Source organism: Salvelinus fontinalis, chromosome 30 (assembly GCF_029448725.1).
Source record: "Salvelinus fontinalis isolate EN_2023a chromosome 30, ASM2944872v1, whole genome shotgun sequence".
Lineage (NCBI taxonomy): Eukaryota > Metazoa > Chordata > Actinopteri > Salmoniformes > Salmonidae > Salvelinus > Salvelinus fontinalis.
This window is the reverse complement of record NC_074694.1, coordinates 15,200,299-15,217,977: the sequence shown is the minus strand read 5'-3', so window position 1 is coordinate 15,217,977 and position 17,679 is coordinate 15,200,299. Positions and strand designations below refer to the sequence as shown.

The 17,679-nt window shown below is 42.5% G+C and overlaps 1 protein-coding gene across 1 annotated transcript in view; it reads right to left on the bottom strand.

The window, feature by feature from the left end:
- Positions 1-14,174, bottom strand: part of mlip (muscular LMNA-interacting protein) — a 32,912-nt gene extending 18,738 nt beyond the window's left edge. Inside the window, exons 1-10 of the mRNA XM_055889844.1 lie at positions 14,080-14,174; positions 13,711-13,836; positions 11,246-11,383; positions 8,471-10,516; positions 7,973-8,044; positions 7,070-7,150; positions 6,284-6,367; positions 6,132-6,191; positions 3,050-3,094; positions 160-213 (exon numbers count right to left, since the gene is read on the bottom strand). Coding sequence (XP_055745819.1) covers positions 160-213; positions 3,050-3,094; positions 6,132-6,191; positions 6,284-6,367; positions 7,070-7,150; positions 7,973-8,044; positions 8,471-10,516; positions 11,246-11,344 — 2,541 coding nt within the window. The 5' untranslated portion in view covers positions 11,345-11,383; positions 13,711-13,836; positions 14,080-14,174. The remainder of the gene's footprint in view (positions 1-159; positions 214-3,049; positions 3,095-6,131; positions 6,192-6,283; positions 6,368-7,069; positions 7,151-7,972; positions 8,045-8,470; positions 10,517-11,245; positions 11,384-13,710; positions 13,837-14,079) is intronic.
- Positions 14,175-17,679: the final 3,505 nt, after the last annotated feature.

The following is a 17,679-nucleotide window of genomic DNA, read 5'->3' as shown; positions in this document are numbered from 1 at the left end:
TTGAAAATATATCTCGATTAATTTGCTTTTGTAGATAACGAAAACATAAGATCACGGTAAATATACACTTAATAAAGAAATAGCAAAGCATATGTGATGGCCATTCATTGGCATAACATAGTTTAAACAGATTTGACATATTTGCAATAGAATAAATACCTTATAGGTGTCTGCCAGTTTTCTCTCAACAGACGGTTGTAGGCTGAAGGTTGCCTGTAAAAAATAAAATATCAGCACATACTGTATATAATGTTGATGGATTTTGGATTTTTCCTACAAACGTAGGATCTTAATTTGACCCAGTTTGCTACAGCCAAAAACTTATCCTGTAAGAACAGGTGAATTATAATATTGACTATAATTAAATGGACATTTTATTATGGGTTAATACATTTTTCGTAAAGGAAAAATCAAGTCTAGAATTTCAAAGTGGAAATAAACTTCAGAAGCCTTTTTAAACCTTAAATACACTGCAAGCTTTACATGTCCTGTTATCCTGCAACAGGATGATCAAATTAAGATCCCACATACAGTATGTAATCATCCAAGTGTCAACTTGCTGCACAAAGAACTAGTCTTCCTTTGATTAGAAAGAGTCTTTCTTTGGCTTCGATGACAATGGACTCTCAGACGTCTGTAAACTACTGAAGACAGAATCTTGAAAAGAACGATGTGCCTCTTGATGTACGATTCGTAAAGTTCAGTGAATATAAATGCAACTTAATGAAACATTCATGACTGGTTTTGTTTGAATCCTGTCTTATCATGCAGTCTCGTTCCCCAGACAAAGCTGTCATGTTGTTTGCATGCTGAGATACTTCAAGTTGTTCTTTAAGTTGTTGTACCGGTACTTATCTACAATGGTGCAAAAAAGTATTTAGTCAGCCACCAATTGTGCAAGTTCTCTCACTTAAAAAGATGAGAGAGGCCTGTAATTTTCATCATAGGTACACTTCAACTATGACAGACAAAATGAGAGAAAAAAATCCTGAAAATCACATTGTAAGATTTTTAATGAATTTATTTGCAAATTATGGTGGAAAATAAGTATTTGGTCACCTACAAACAAGCAAGATTTCTGGCTCTCACAGACCTGTAACTTCTTCTTTAAGAGGCTCCTCTGTCCTCCACTCGTTACCTGTATTAATGGCACCTGTTTGAACTTGTTATCAGTATAAAAGACACCTGTCCACAACCTCAAACAGTCTCACTCCAAACTACACTATGGCCAAGACCAAAGAGCTGTCAAAGGACACCAGAAACAAAAAATTGTAGACCTGCACCAGGCTGGGAAGACTGAATCTGCAATAGGTAAGCAGCTTGGTTTGAAGAAATCAACTGTGGGAGCAATTATTAGGAAATGGAAGACATGCAAGACATCCACTGATAATCTCCCTCGATCTGGGGCTCCACGCAAGATCTCACCCCGTGGGGTCAAAATGATCACAAGAACGGTGAGCAAAAATCCCAGAACCACACGGGGGGACCTAGTGAATGACCTGCAGAGAGCTGGGACCAAAGTAACAAAGCCTACCATCAGTAACACACTACGCCGCCAGGGACTCAAATCCTGCAGTGCCAGACGTGTCCCCCTGCTTAAGCCAGTACATGTCCAGGCCCATCTGAAGTTTGCTAGAGAGCATTTGGATGATCCAGAAGAAGATTGGGAGAATGTCATTTGGTCAGATGAAACCAAAATAGAACTTTTTGGTAAAAACTCAACTCGTCGTGTTTGGAGGACAAAGAATGCTGAGTTGCATCCAAAGAGCACCATACCTACTGTGAAGCATGGGGGTGGAAACATCATGCTTTAGGGCTGTTATTCTGCAAAGGGACCAGGACGACTGATCCGTGTAAAGGAAAGAATGAATGGGGCCATGTATCGTGAGATTTTGAGTAAAAACCTCCTTCCATCAGCAAGGGCATTGAAGATGAAACGTGGCTGGGTCTTTCAGCATGACAATGATCCCAAACACACCGCCCGGGCAACAAAGGAGTGGCTTCGTAAGAAGCATTTCAAGGTCCTGGAGTGGCCTAGCCAGTCTCCAGATCTCAACCCCATAGAAAATCTTTGGAGGGAGTTGAAAGTCCGTGTTGCCCAGCAACAGCCCCAAAACATCACTGCTCTAGAGGAGATCTGCATGGAGGAATGGGCCAAAATACCAGCAACAGTGTGTGAAAACCTTGTGAAGACTTACAGAAAACGTTTGACCTCTGTCATTGCCAACAAAGGGTATATAACAAAGTATTGAGATAAACTTTTGTTATTGACCAAATACTTATTTTCCACCATAATTTGCAAATAAATTCATTAAAAATCCTACAATGTGATTTTCTGGGAAAAAAAATCTCACTTTGTCTGTCATAGTTGAAGTGTACCTATGATGAGAATTACAGGCCTCTCTCATCTTTTTAAGTGGGAGAACTTGCACAATTGGTGGCTGACTAAATACTTTTTTGCCCCACTGTAAATATTTCCAGATATAGTCTATTAACTATAACATATTACATTTCCAGCTTGAGATCTGAAGATCCAGTGAGACTTAGAGGGGTAGAACATCCCCACCGTAATGATATTATGAAAGCCAAAGTCCGCCACAAGTTTTCACTCAGAAAATCCCCTTCTCAAACATACCCACTACTCTAAACAAAAAAAAATTGATGTTCCCTATGCAATGTAACCTGCTTTCATATACAGGGTATCTCTAAATCTCATGAGGACAATCTTTTTCAGGATATTCTATTCATTTATTTTCTTACAAACACATGAGAAATGAAAACAACACAACAAAGAACACCTCATGGATTGATCAAATAGCACATTGTGTAGTCATTTAATTACAGACACAGTAATTAGTCATCAAAGTTATTGTGCTTTCCAATATAGACATCAGATTAATCTTTTTGTAGAGCCTGAAAATGTTTGTTTTTTTCCTTTGGGGAGCAAGTTTGCATTTCCAGATGCACAATAACAAGCATTCTCATTTATTCTGGAATGTATAGTGGATCTTGCTTAGGGAACAAAACAAACATACATATGTATACTCACATATTTCGTTTCACGTCTCAATGACCTTGGCAATGAGGTGTACCGCTACATGTGGGAGAAAGCAAACAGAGAAACACAAATAATGAGAACTTTATGAGAAGACTATTCCTGCTAAAGTCAGTTTTTCTACTTGCTGGGCTGTTTTTTGGTGGTAATTGTATAAGTAGACTGTTATGAGTCTGAATGTCACCTTTATATATCTGGACTGTCTTTTCAATCCACTTTGTGTAACACATTGTGTAGCCCTATGGAAGGGGATATTACCAGCATAATTATCAGCCAGTTAGAGGATCATCTTGTTTCATATGATCAGTATCTGACCACGCACACTCCAACATACAAAGACAGTTGGACTAATGGATGTAGAAAGGGATGTTATGCTACTGTACCTGTAAGCAATGTAATGAGATTACTGTACCTGTATGCAATGTAATGAGATTACTGTACCTGTATGCAATGTAATGAGATTACTGTACCTGTATGCAATGTAATGAGATTACTGTACCTGTATGCAATGTAATGAGATTACTGTACCTGTATGCAATGTAATGAGATTACTGTACCTGTATGCAATGTAAGGAGATTACTGTACCTGTATGCAATGTAAGGAGATTACTGTACCTGTATGCAATGTAATGAGATTACTGTACCTGTATGCAATGTAATGAGATTACTGTACCTGTATGCAATGTAATGAGATTACTGTACCTGTATGCAATGTAATGAGATTACTGTACCTGTATGCAATGTAATGAGATTACTGTACCTGTATGCAATGTAATGAGATTACTGTACCTGCATGCATTGTAATGAGATTACTGTACCTGTATGCAATGTAATGAGATTATTTGAGTTTTCACTGAGATTTATAGACATGCATAGTGATACAATATTTTCCGTTGTGCATTAGATTGCAAATATGATAAGAATGGATCACATTATTGATTTCTAATAAGTTATGAGAAACTGAACAAAGTATGACATAAGAGACGAGCCACCTACGAGACATTTAAACAGACCGCTGACGTAAGAGGGGTAAAAAAATCATTTTGGAAAACACATCCACTGAACAGTAAATACAGTGGGGGGGAAAAGTATTTAGTCAGCCACCAATTGTGCAAGTTCTCCCACTTAAAAAGATGAGAGAGGCCTGTAAATTTCATCATAGGTACACTTCAACTATGACAGACAAAATGAGAAAAAAAAATCCAGAAAATCACATTGTAGGATTTTAAATGAATTTATTTGCAAATTATGGTGGAAAATAAGTATTTGGTCACCTACAAACAAGCAAGATTTCTGGCTCTCACAGACCTGTAACTTCTTCTTTAAGAGGCTCCTCTGTCCTCCACTCGTTACCTGTATTAATGGCACCTGTTTGAACTTGTTATCAGTATAAAAGACACCTGTCCACAACCTCAAACAGTCACACTCCAAACTCCACTATGGCCTAGACCAAAGAGCTGTCAAAGGACACCAGAAACAAAAAATTGTAGACCTGCACCAGGCTGGGAAGACTGAATCTGCAATAGGTAAGCAGCTTGGTTTGAAGAAATCAACTGTGGGAGCAATTATTAGGAAATGGAAGACATACAAGACCACTGATAATCTCCCTCGATCTGGGGCTCCACGCAAGATCTCACCCCGTGGGGTCAAAATGATCACAAGAACGGTGAGCAAAAATCCCAGAACCACACGGGGGGACCTAGTGAATGACCTGCAGAGAGCTGGGACCAAAGTAACAAAGCCTACCATCAGTAACACACTACGCCGCCAGGGACTCAAATCCTGCAGTGCCAGACGTGTCCCCCTGCTTAAGCCAGTACATGTCCAGGCCCGTCTGAAGTTTGCTAGAGAGCATTTGGATGATCCAGAAGAAGATTGGGAGAATGTCATATGGTCAGATGAAACCAAAATAGAACTTTTTGGTAAAAACTCAACTCGTCGTGTTTGGAGGACAAAGAATGCTGAGTTGCATCCAAAGAACACCATACGTACTGTGAAGCATGGGGGTGGAAACATCATGCTTTAGGGCTGTTATTCTGCAAAGGGACCAGGACGACTGATCCGTGTAAAGGAAAGAATGAATGGGGCCATGTATCGTGAGATTTTGAGTAAAAACCTCCTTCCATCAGCAAGGGCATTGAAGATGAAACGTGGCTGGGTCTTTCAGCATGACAATGATCCCAAACACACCGCCCGGGCAACAAAGGAGTGGCTTCGTAAGAAGCATTTCAAGGTCCTGGAGTGGCCTAGCCAGTCTCCAGATCTCAACCCCATAGAAAATCTTTGGAGGGAGTTGAAAGTCCGTGTTGCCCAGCAACAGCCCCAAAACATCACTGCTCTAGAGGAGATCTGCATGGAGGAATGGGCCAAAATACCAGCAACAGTGTGTGAAAACCTTGTGAAGACTTATAGAAAACGTTTGACCTCTGTCATTGCCAACAAAGGGTATATAACAAAGTATTGAGATAAACTTTTGTTATTGACCAAATACTTATTTTCTACCATAATTTGCAAATAAATTCATTAAAAATCCAATAATGTGATTTTCTGGATTTTTTTTCTCATTTTGTCTGTCATAGTTGAAATGTATCTATGATGAAAATTACAGGCCTCTCTCATCTTTTTAAGTGGGAGAACTTGCACAATTGGTGGCTGACTAAATACTTTTTTGCCCCACTGTATGCAATAGCGCAATCAGGGCGTATCCACTCTTAAAACCAAGAGAACCACTAACAGTTTTTTACCCGCGTCAGTACGGCGTTTAAATGAAAATGTATTTGTGTGGAGTATGTTAATCTTGTATATATTATACCTTGTAACCATGTGTATCTGTCATGTGTGAATGTTGTTGTTTGTATGTTTACCATTTATATCTTTATCTTATCTGACTTGCCACAACTGAAGTTCCTTCTGGGAAAAAAGGTTTTCTATTCTATTCTACATATTGCTGTGAGTGCTTCTTACATTGGAAGTTTTCTCAGGCCCTTGTCCTGATTTTTTGACATTGCCATTGAGCTGCCCTCCTTTCATTTGTTTGCTGAAGCATGAAGGCCCACCTGAACAGCTTCTTACATACCTTTGGTGCACATTTGTCCATTGATTCCCTGGAGTATGCGAGGGCAGGAGATGCTTGGCGCTGAAAGATGCCAAAAGTAATCATAAAAAAGAACACTTCATTTGATCTCTTCCACTTTGGCTCAAGTGAGTGCAGGTCAATACAAAACTCACCATTGGAATGGGGTCCTCTAACACTTCGTCTATGACAGCGTACAGATCTTCTGACTGCTTTCGCAACTGTGCAGGGGAACACATCTGTAGAGAGAATCAACCGTTAAATAGACATTCTTGCAGCATATAGGCAAGGCTATAGTAACTTTAATATTCTTAACAAGACCTTTATCATCGAGCTAACAGTCCTGCAATATATTTGATTTAATTTATAGAATAGTATAGTATTCTGTAGCAAACTGTAGAATACTATACTACAAAAACTTGGAATATTTTGGGGGTTAGTGGGTTAAAATCTTCATAGAAGTCACAGAGGATGTCAAAATGCTGAATTTTGAACTTTAGCAAATCTTTATTTAGATTGAAAATCAGATTTATTGAATGTGGTCCGTGTGGTCTATATTAATTAAAGGTCACTTCATTTCATATAACAGGCTTTTAACATTCAATATTGGTAAATCATTTCTACTTAACATATCCAAGGGATGCATCAAGCTAACAGTCCTGCAATATATGGTTTTAAAATAGAAATTTGCACCTTACTTTTGAACTGACTAAATTGGTTTCCGAACACTTCAGAGAAAGTATTGGACTTTTTTACAGTACAGATGCTCAGCTGCCACAAAGTCAAGTACATGTACATGGAAACGTGTAAAGCAAAGTTCTGGCAAACAAGCATCTACATTTTTCAAGGTTCATAGAATATATTTAATAATTGCTACAAGTACACAGTGTCTTAGGAATCAGAGGCCACACTGATCTGCACTGTACTCTACTGTACTGTACCTCTGCATGTGTGTCCTCTTTCTTACGTCTGTCCACTGGGTCCTGGGAATCTCCTTCTTTTTCCACTTGATCATCAATTGCCTGTGAAAGCAATATAAATTCAGATGGAAACATCAATGGACACAATGTACAGTACAGTACGTACAGGTGTAGGATCTTAATTTGATCACCCTTTTGTGTGAGTATTTTCCTGATCCGCACATACTGTATGAAATTCTTTCTTTGTAGTATATGTTCTCTTACTTTGTCATGGGATCTACACAGAACGAGGAGGACAATTTTCAAGCTTTTACAAACTTTTTTCTTTCTTCAATGGAGCATGTTTTAATGTATTTTCTATTGAGTCAACATTTGTAAAGCGATTGAGGCTGTCAGGCATTTAGTAAATGTTCCTGTCTTCCACTTCTATCCTCAGTCTGAAGCATGTAAACCCTGTCACAGGCACAATCAAAGGTAATTCATTTTCTTTATTAACAAAATGAACTCATTCCAATTCTGTTGACTAAATGAGAACTGTGGTGACTCATTACAATACGCATTTTATTATTATAGCATGTTATTCCTCCATTTGACTGAAATAAACCACCTCATTTCAGTCACTACAAATACTTACATTTTTCATTCCTCAACTCGTGGCCCCAAAATCGGACTGTCCTTGCATCCCTAACTCTGTCTATCATTTTGAATGGTTACATTTTCTCCAGCCCTATCTGTCAGCTTTTTAACAAACCAGGGGTGGGGGGGGGGGTGTATTGTTTCTACTGCCGATTGATCCACGTCAGGTGTGTCTGTATCAACCAGAATTTGGCAGCTGTTTAACTGTAATGTCTCTGGCTGATTGTCAATTAGCAATGGGATAGGGATATTGGGTTTTCAACAGAAACGTCAATAGACTGTGCTTACCTGCTGGTCCAACAGAACAGTGTTTGTGGGAATTGCAGCGAGGGCTTTATAGCTTAACTTGATCTTGTGTGGCTAGAGTTGAGAGGGACGGGCGGAGGGATATGAAAAATACAAAACAAATCTTATTTATAGTGCTATTCCCAGGCTGGGCTTTGCTATAAATGTTCAAAATGATTCCATTTCTCAATGTAACAACACAATTCTGTTTAGACATAATGCACGCGAACCCTACAACATTTTCATGAAAAAAACCTTTGACTAACTGTCTAACTCTGAAAAGTAAATATGACAGTTGGGAACCAAGGACAATATAGTTGCTGTTAGAAGTTGTAAGTTAACAAGATCATTTTTAGCTGAGCGGCATCTTGCCAGATACTCAATCATCCTTACAGTACTCAATGTCGGTCACAGGACATTAATAGTTTCCTTTGTCTTTGTTTACTTGACTCATGCGGGTGGCGTGCGATTGGACTGCATGCCAGCATGCAGAGTAGCTACCTTTCTTTTTGTATCAATGGAGTCTGACATCTCCCTCCATAGGCATGGAGAGGGCGTAGAGCGCAGGGAGAGAGAGGGAGACGGAGTAAGGTCACGGGTCGGGGGCGCCGGAGAAGGGGAGAGGGTGAAGCAGTCTGGTGTAGAGGTGGGAGTGGGGGGCTTAGGTGATGGACATCCAGGGGGTGTGTAGAGGGTGGGAGTGAGGTGGAAAGCTCTGTGAGCTGGGGAGACACCGAGTTGCAGCATCGAGTGTGGAGGTGTTTTCAGGCCGTTCTGTAATGGGGTTGGTGATATTGTATCTGTGTACCTCCGTGCAGAGGAAACTGTGCCACTGGGTGAGTGGGATGAGGCAGAAAGATGGCCCTCTGGGGCACAGAGAGAGCGTGGTTTAGGAGACCTGGAAAGACATGAGTAGGGCAGTGGACTCCAAACTTGGGGTCTTGCGGTCCCCCAGGTGTTAAGGGTCCCCATAGAAATCCCCCGATTGTTAGAGGTTCCCATGGAGGAAACTTCAGGTGTAGACGTATCGAGGGCCTTAAAGGTCTCCTGGTTATTAGCAGGTGCAGAAGACAGAAAGGTGAGCTTTGATCGTAGGTGAGAATTCAGAGCTTGTACAAAGTTCTTGCTAACTGGTTTATGTTCAGCAGACAGTGAGTCGAGTGTTGAGTTTGATGAGGTGTTTACTGGTCCGGGAGACAGTGAGTCGAGTGTTGAGTTTGATGAGGAGTTTACTAGTCCGGGAGACGGTGAGCTGAGCTTTGAGAAGGATGAGTAAAGAGGTTGACATGCAGAGGTCCCCTGGTTGTGAGCTGGGTTAGGAGACAGACATTTAAGTCTTGAGTGTGACGAATACAGGGGTTGATTTGAATCGTGGGGCACAGAAGCACCCTGGTTCTTAACTGGTTTCGGCTCAGGTGACAGTGAGTTAAGTCTTGAGTTAATTGAGTCGTTGAGTGGCTCAGGAAACAGACGCCTGAATCTTGAGTGTGATGAGTACAGAGGTGGACTTGGAACTTTGATGTAGTCTACTGGTTTGGGGAGGTTCTGAAGAAATGGTTGAGACAACGGTGGGACTGGTGACGCCACAAGGCATCGATAAGAGGGGGAGGTGACCCTCTCAGAGATAATTCCATTGTTTGATTTCAGTTCATCTGAGTGTCTTAATGGTGGGCTGTGAGGGCCAACCATTCTCCATGAGGTGGAAAGCTCCTTAGACTCTATGGACAGGGGTGCATTGACAGATCTAAGGGACTCTAACACACATCCATCCCTGTGATGGTAACTCTGAGCTGGGCTGTGTATGGAGGCTGAGGACTGGGCCCTGGATGAGAACACCTCCAGCGGAATAGAGGCCACACTGGAGGCTGCAGAGCAGGCATTACAGGAAGTCCCATGGTGAATGGGCCAGCAGGGGGAGTAGGGTCTCTGTAGAGTCAGAGTAGGGGACAGGACTGGCAGGCGGCCCTTTCGGAGGATAGCTGTTAGCAGGGAGAGCCGCGTGGGAGGGGGCCTGTGGCGGGAGCGGGGGGACAGGGGACAGGGGGACGAGGAGGGACTTGCACAACAAGTTGGTGAGAGGCAGGTTGGCGGCATGTGGATTAAACTGGAGCCAGGTTCTAGGGAGTGCCTCTTGACTCGCACAACAGAAGGGGTGAACATGCCAGATCTCACTGAGGAGCACGGGGACACTGCGCGAGACATCTCAGGGGACATTTGCAGTGCAGACCAGCTTCTGTCTTTGTCCCAACTCTCAGAGAGAATGGACTCCTGACTCTGACTCTTTGAAGAAGCAGGAAACATGTCTGTGGAGTTAGCGGGGCTTAGTCTCTCGTCTGAGTCAGACTCTCTATTTAAAAAGAGATCCAAGCTGACCTCAGCACCCACAGGGGTGTTGTGCCACTGCTGCTGAGAAATGCCCTGGTGTTTGTTAACAGCTGTTTCCATAGTAGCGGGCCCGGATACAAAATGGTGCACTGTATTTTCTGGCTGGGTATTTATAGGCGGAGGGGTCTGGGGTGGGGTTGTGTGATCAGGAGGAGATATCAACTGAGAAGGGAAAAAAACATGGGATAGGAGTGAAAAGGTTCTATGAATATTAATTAACACATTGTTGACTAACGGTAACTGAAGACGACTGTCAATGAGGTAGATTTTTTTTATTAGATTTTATTTCAAATTCTGAATTATTGAACCATGATAGATAAACATTTTGCCATTCATTTGCAAGTAATTAAAGCAGTCTCAGGCAAATATAATTTAGAAAAGGGTAAACCAAACTGGATTTTTACATAATCACTAATACATTTCATATCTGAGACGCAATTTCAAATCAGGATTGTAACCAAAGCTTCATATATCCAATTTGTTTGTCTTTTGCTATACAATTTAAAAATGGAATCTCAGAAGGCATGTTCTCTCATTTAAAAGGTACAAGCAAAGGTCACAACAATTGGAACAGTATAGATTATGGCAAGTAGGGTTGGAACCAAAAATTCCGATCTGCCATTTGTGTGTCATTTTTATTCCTATGTATAGATTTAATCTCAGAAGGGAGTCAAGCTGTTAGCCTTGACAAAACATTGTTATTCTAAAATATTTTTGCCCAACTTCGATTAAAGTTACTATGTCTAGGCCTCAAGCAGAGAAGGTGCAACATATAGAAAATGAATACAAAGCTTTAAGATTCACTTTGTGATTAATGTTGTTGTTGGTTCTGCTGTAAATGTGAGTATCACATTGAGGTAGTAAGAGTAGAACATAAGCCCATGCACTTACCCGAGTATATGTCTCCTGTTGGACCATGTCCCCTGCTCCACGTTTTTCACAGTCCCTGATATAGATCACCTCTGCCTTGAAAAGCCCTCCGTCCGACATGGTGTCTTCAGTCGCCTTCTGCTTGGGAACTCCTAAATTCTGACAGAGAATTAGGAAACGTTGATGAGCCACTTAGATGAGTTACTGTAACCTGAGCAATCCTGAAGAGAACCTCGGCAAGTCCCTGTGTATAACTTCCAGCTTCTTCCAGCACCCCGCGAGAGCGGGATGTGTAATTATGTCTCTCTCCTGGGTTTCCTTTTACCAGAACACATGTCCCACATGAACTGTACACATGCACTACCACATGCCCCACTGGTTGAGTAAGAGCTTGACTGGAACTATTTGTTGTTCATAATTATAGTAAGTAATTTCTCTAGGGGAGAAGGGACACCCGTCCTGGATGACTGACTGACTACAGGATCACACAGTATGTTCTCTTCATTTAGAAATCTTTCTTCACTGTCTAAATAAAACGAAACATTCATAAATGTTAGTGTGTTTTCTTTCAGAGATTCACTAGATGATAACTAGATGTGTGATACACTGCATTTTAAATGTAATTAGTATGCGGAGAAAGCATCATGTATTCTGTATTTCTTTCAATTGTACTCCAAATGGATGTTCGAAAAGGTAAAGCTGGACTTCTACAGTAAGAGAAGCTCTTTTAACAACATTTGTTGCATAATCCAAACCATTTGGCATACAGTATGATTGACTAGATTGAGACTAATCCATGATAATAAGAACCTTTCATCCACAATGCCAGTTCATTCTATAAGGCTTAGAAGCTTCGATAAATTCTAATTGAATTGATGAAATACGGTGTAAGACCACTCTAATGACATTTGACACAAGTAAGCAGTATACATGTTATTATTGGTCCTAATCATGCTAGGTATGGAGAGAATATTAGGGAGAAAATAGCAAAGAACATTGAGATAAGTATCATCTCACCTTTACGTCTCTCAGCTTTTTATCAAATAGAATTTTATTTGTCACATGTGATGAACACAACAGGTGTAGACCTTACCGTGAAATGCTTACTTACAAGCACTTAACAAACAATGCAGTTCAAGAAATAGTTAAGAAAATATTTACTAAATAAACTAAAGTAAAAAATACAATAAAAAGTAATACAATAAAATAATAATAATAGCGAGGCTATATACATGGGGTACCAGTACCGAGTCAATGTGCGGGGGTACAGGTTAGTCGAGGTAATTTGTACATGTAGGTAGGTGTGAAGTAACTATGCATAGATATTAAACAGCCGAGTAGCAGCAGCGTAAAAATAAAATGGGGGGGGGGGGGTCAATGTAAATAGTCCGGGTGTCCATTTGATTAATTGTTCAGCAGTCATATGGCTTGGGGGTAGAAGCTGTTATTAAGGAGCCTATTGGAGCTAGACTTGTATCCTGATCTATCCTGATTTGTAGTATATACTGTATACTACTTAACGTTTGCTCACAGAGTGCACCTGCAGTTTTGATTCACCTATGAAATAACCTCCTTGTGACATCTGCTGGTTTTCTGAACAACAGACTCTTAGAGATCCATGTGCATAACTCAGACCTTCATATTCAACAGGAAAGGAAACCGAAGATTGACTTTAAATAAATAACTTGCAGATTTGGTTTCTCCTGTGTTCTGCATGTTACCATGGTAAAGAAAAAAGGCCTGGAGTGTTTGAACTCTTCACATTTGTATCTATGGTAACCTATTGAGCCAGTCTCTCTGGATATTATTCACAACCACACCTCATGTACTACAAGCCTGATGCAATTGTGTCCATGTGATAATGCAGTCTTTTTCTACACTACAGAGTAAACAGACTTGCTTCATGGTTGCCTTAACTAAATGGATTCGCTAACTGAGTGCTTGAATTGAAGCGCATTGAAAATCCCATAGGCGTTGTGTGAAATATTCGCTCAATGAAAAACTGATTCCCATATCAACAGTGACTATTTGACAACTAATGTTATATAAACATTATAATTTCCTAATCAGGTGCATTGAAAAACAACAAAAGCTACAGTCAAAGTTTGAGACTGTGGAAATGGACGCAAACATGGATTGGTCAAACATATTTTTTATTTCTTTCTCATCTGATGAGCGTATGACATTTGAAATAGCTGTATCGATGAAGAGATATCATCTCCTCCTGTTCAGTTGGTGCGTTGTTAATGTTTTGACAGGAATATTATCTGAAATTTAAAATAATTCATGTATTCATGCATACACTGTAAAAAATACAATAAAAAATATGTTTATTCAACATACAATTGTAAGGCAACCAGTTGAAAATGCACAATCCTGATGCAGCTGGTTCCCTTACAATTTTATGTTGAATCAACATATTTTTATTTTACAGTGTAAGAATTGAGACCACACAAAAGTGGCTGATTGAAGTTGGTGGCAAGTACCTCATTTGGTTTGCCTGTGAGTAGTCCTGTTTTCGCAGCCTCTGTGAGAGTGATTTTAATTGGCAATGTCTTTAGCACCGGCACAAATGTATAAAAAAGAAACTTGGATGACACTTCTTCTGAGACCTGTAAATAAGGAACAAATTGTTTGATGGTTACACATGTTATTCTTATCATCTTATGTCTGTGATCTTCACATTAAAAAGAATTCAAATCACATGATCTGAGTTTGTAATTAAACTACATTGCTGAAGAACTGTCGCACGCTAGTGATACACATATTGTGAATATTTCTACTTATAAAGTATGTATTTCTACCATTTAAAAGGATGTTGCAAGAGAGTAAAGAAGCCCTGAGATGTGGTTTACCTTCTGCTTGCTTTAGTTATTCTGGTCAGAGTTGCATGAAATAAGCCCAAAGCTGCTCAAGAGAATAATGCAGTGTTTTTCCAAATTCATTTTGGGATGTAGTACTCAAAATGGAATGTGTCAGAACAGAAGCTCAATTCAGACTACATGAATATGTACACGTAGGAGGGAGAAATGAGTCCGGCCCTGTTCACATTTTAAGAGCTCACAGTTAATGATTGTTGGCTGACTGAGCAGGAGACAAAGAATATGGGCAGACAAGTGCGTTTTTCCCCTCCTCCATTTGGAAAGAAAACATGTTTTGTATTATCAATATTATCTAACTACTTGAAATAAATTAACATACATTCTGTATATACTACTGAAATAAATGAATATACATTCTGTGGATCTCCCTATTAATATTCCAATGAATCTGTTAACTTACACCTTAACTCCACAAAAGTTTACACAATGATGAGGAGTATGTGACAGGTTAGCATTTTTCATCATTAATCTTGTTTCATGAATTTTTACAATAATAGCCAATTTTGACTTTTCAGCTGGCCCATCTAATGGAAATCGTTCAGTTCTGCCTCGTCAACCTGCTCGTAGACTACAGTATTTATTACAACAACCAAGACTATGACTGTTCAATATTGAAGAGTCGTGCTTGTATTGGACCATACTTTGTAAATAGGATTGAAAAGTCCTGAGGAAATGAACATAAAGTAAATGTTTAGAATCCCTTACTACCAGTTTAGAGAGATGGAGCATGCCGGTAAAAATAACTGCCACTGCAATCAACGGTTGTTTCTTTAGCTAGCACAGTGATGCCATGCCACTAACTTGCTTATTGGGAGTGTCATAATGTTGGTTAAACCAGAACTAAAGCCTTGCGTAATTGATCAGCTGCTTGATTAAGTTCTGGGTCCATACGTGTTAAGAGAAGAGATGCTAGAACAAGGAGCGGAACCGGATTGAGTTGCGGAACCTCACTCTTTGCAAGATCCCGGGACGAATTTCCCCTCCCCTTCTGAAATCCGAAAGATGTTAACACATGCAAAACCGTAATTTGTCCAAATAACGAAAAACCCAAACACAGTGACGAAAAACCCAAACACCGGAACTAATACTGCTCGTTGGCCCATGCGTCCCATTCCTTCCCGACATATTCTACTGTGCCTGTTACGCACGTCGTTAGAATGAGACCAAGGTGCAGCGTGGTAGGCATACATTTTTTCTTTATTCAAAATGACACCGAAAAACAACAAAATCAGAAAACGACCGTAAAGCAGAAAACAACTACACACACAAACAGGATCCCACAACTGAAGGTGGGAAAAAGGGCTGCCTAAGTATGATCCCCAATCAGAGACAACGATAGACAGCTGCCTCTGATTGGGAACCATACCCGGCCAACAAAGAAATAGACAAACTAGAATGCCCACCCAAATCACACCCTGACCTAACCAAATAGAGAAATAAAAGGCTCTCTAAGGTCAGGGAGTGACAGTACCCCCCCCCCCCCACCCCAAAGATGTGGACTGCGGCCGCAAAACCTGACTCTATAGGGGAGGATCCGGGTGGGCATCTATCCTCGGTGGCGGCTCCGGTTCGGGACGTAGCCCCCGCTCCGCACGCTGATCCCTCCGCTTCCATGGAACCGGACCGCGGACCACCGCTAGAGGCTCTGGACCGCGGACCGCCGCTGGAGGCTCTGGACCGCAGACCGCCGCTGGAGGCTCTGGACCGCGGACCGCCGCTGGAGACTCCGGACCGTCGCTGGAGGTTCCGGACCGCAGACCGTCGCTAGAGGTTCCGGACCGCGGACCGTCGCTGGAGGTTCCGGACCGCGGACCGTCTCAGGAGGTTCCGGACAGCGGACCGTCTCAGGAGGTTCCGGACAGCGGACCCTCTCAGGAGGTTCCGGACCGCGGACCTTCTCAGGAGGTTCCGGACCGCGGACCATCTCAGGAGGTTCCAGAACGCGGACCGTCGCTGGAGGTTCCGGACCGCGGACCGTCGCTGGATGTTCCGGACCACGGACCGTCGCTGGAGGTTCCGGACCGCGGACCGTCTCAGGAGGTTCCGGACCGCGGACCGTCTCAGGAGGTTCCGGACCGCGGACCGTCTCAGGGAGTTCAGGACCGCGGATCGTCTCAGCAGGTTCCGTGCCGTGGATCGTCTCAGCAGGTTCCGTGCCGTGGACCATCACTGGAGGCTTTGGGACGTGGATCGCCACTGGAGGCTTCGGGCCGTGGATCGCCACTGGAGGCTTCGGGCCGTGGATCGTCACTGGAGGCTTCGGGCCGTGGATCGTCACTGGAGGCTTCGGGCCGTGGATCGTCACTGGAGGCTTCGGGCCATGGATCGTCACTGGAGGCTTCGGGCCATGGATCGTCACTGGAGGCGTCGGGCCATGGATCATCACTGGAGGCTTCAGGCCATGGATCATCACTGGAGGCTTTGTGCGTGGAGCAGGCACAGGACGTACTAGGCTGGAGACACACACTGGAGGCCGGGTGCAAGGAGCTGGACACAGGATATACTGGACCATGGAGGCGCACTGGAGGTCTGGAGTGTAGCGCTGGCACAACCCATCCTGGCTGGATGCTCACTTTAGCCCAGCAAGTGCGGGGCGCTGGCACAGGACGCACTGGGCTGTGAAGGTGCACTGGCGACCCAGTGCGTAGAGCCGGCGCAGGATATCCTGGATCGAGGAGGCATACTGGAGACCAGGAGCGCTGACCCGGCACAACCCGTCCTGGCTGTATGCTCTCTTTCGCACGGCAAGTGCGAGGAGCTGGCACAGAACGCACTGGGCTGTGGATGCGCACTGGAGACACATTGCGTATCTCCGCAAAACATGGTGCCTGAACGGTCACACGCTCCTTAAAGCGAGTGCGGGGAGTTGGCTCTGGTCTGAAACCTGGCTCCGCCAACCAAAAATATTTGGGGGCTGCCTCTCGTGCTTGCGTCGTGTCCTTGATTCCTGGTTTCGTCGCCGTTCCTCTCTCGCTGCCTCCACGTGCTCCCATGGAAGGCAATCCTTTCCGGCGTGGATCTCCTCCTACGTCCAGGATCCTTTACCGTCTAATATATCCTCCCATGTCCAGGACGTCTGCTCCTTCTGGCCACGCTGCTTGGTCCTTTGGTGGTTGGATCTTCTGTTACGCTCGTCGTTAGAATGAGACCAAGGTGCAGCGTGGTAGGCATACATTTTTTCTTTATTCAAAATGACACCGAAAAACAACAAAATAAGAAAACGACCGTGAAGCTATATGCCGTGCAGAAAGCAACTACACACAAACAAGATCCCACAACTGAAGGAGGGAAAAAGGGCTGCCTAAGTATGATCCCCAATCAGAGACAACGATAGACAGCTGCCTCTGATTGGGAACCATACCCGGCCAACAAAGAAAGAGACAAACTAGAATGCCCACCCAAATCACACCCTGACCTAACCAAATAGAGAAATAAAAAGCTCTCTAAGGTCAGGGCGTGACAGTTTTTTTTTATTTTTATTTTTTTTTTTACCGTTATTTTACCAGGTAAGTTGACTGAGAACACGTTCTCATTTGCAGCAACGACCTGGGGAATAGTTACAGGGGAGAGGAG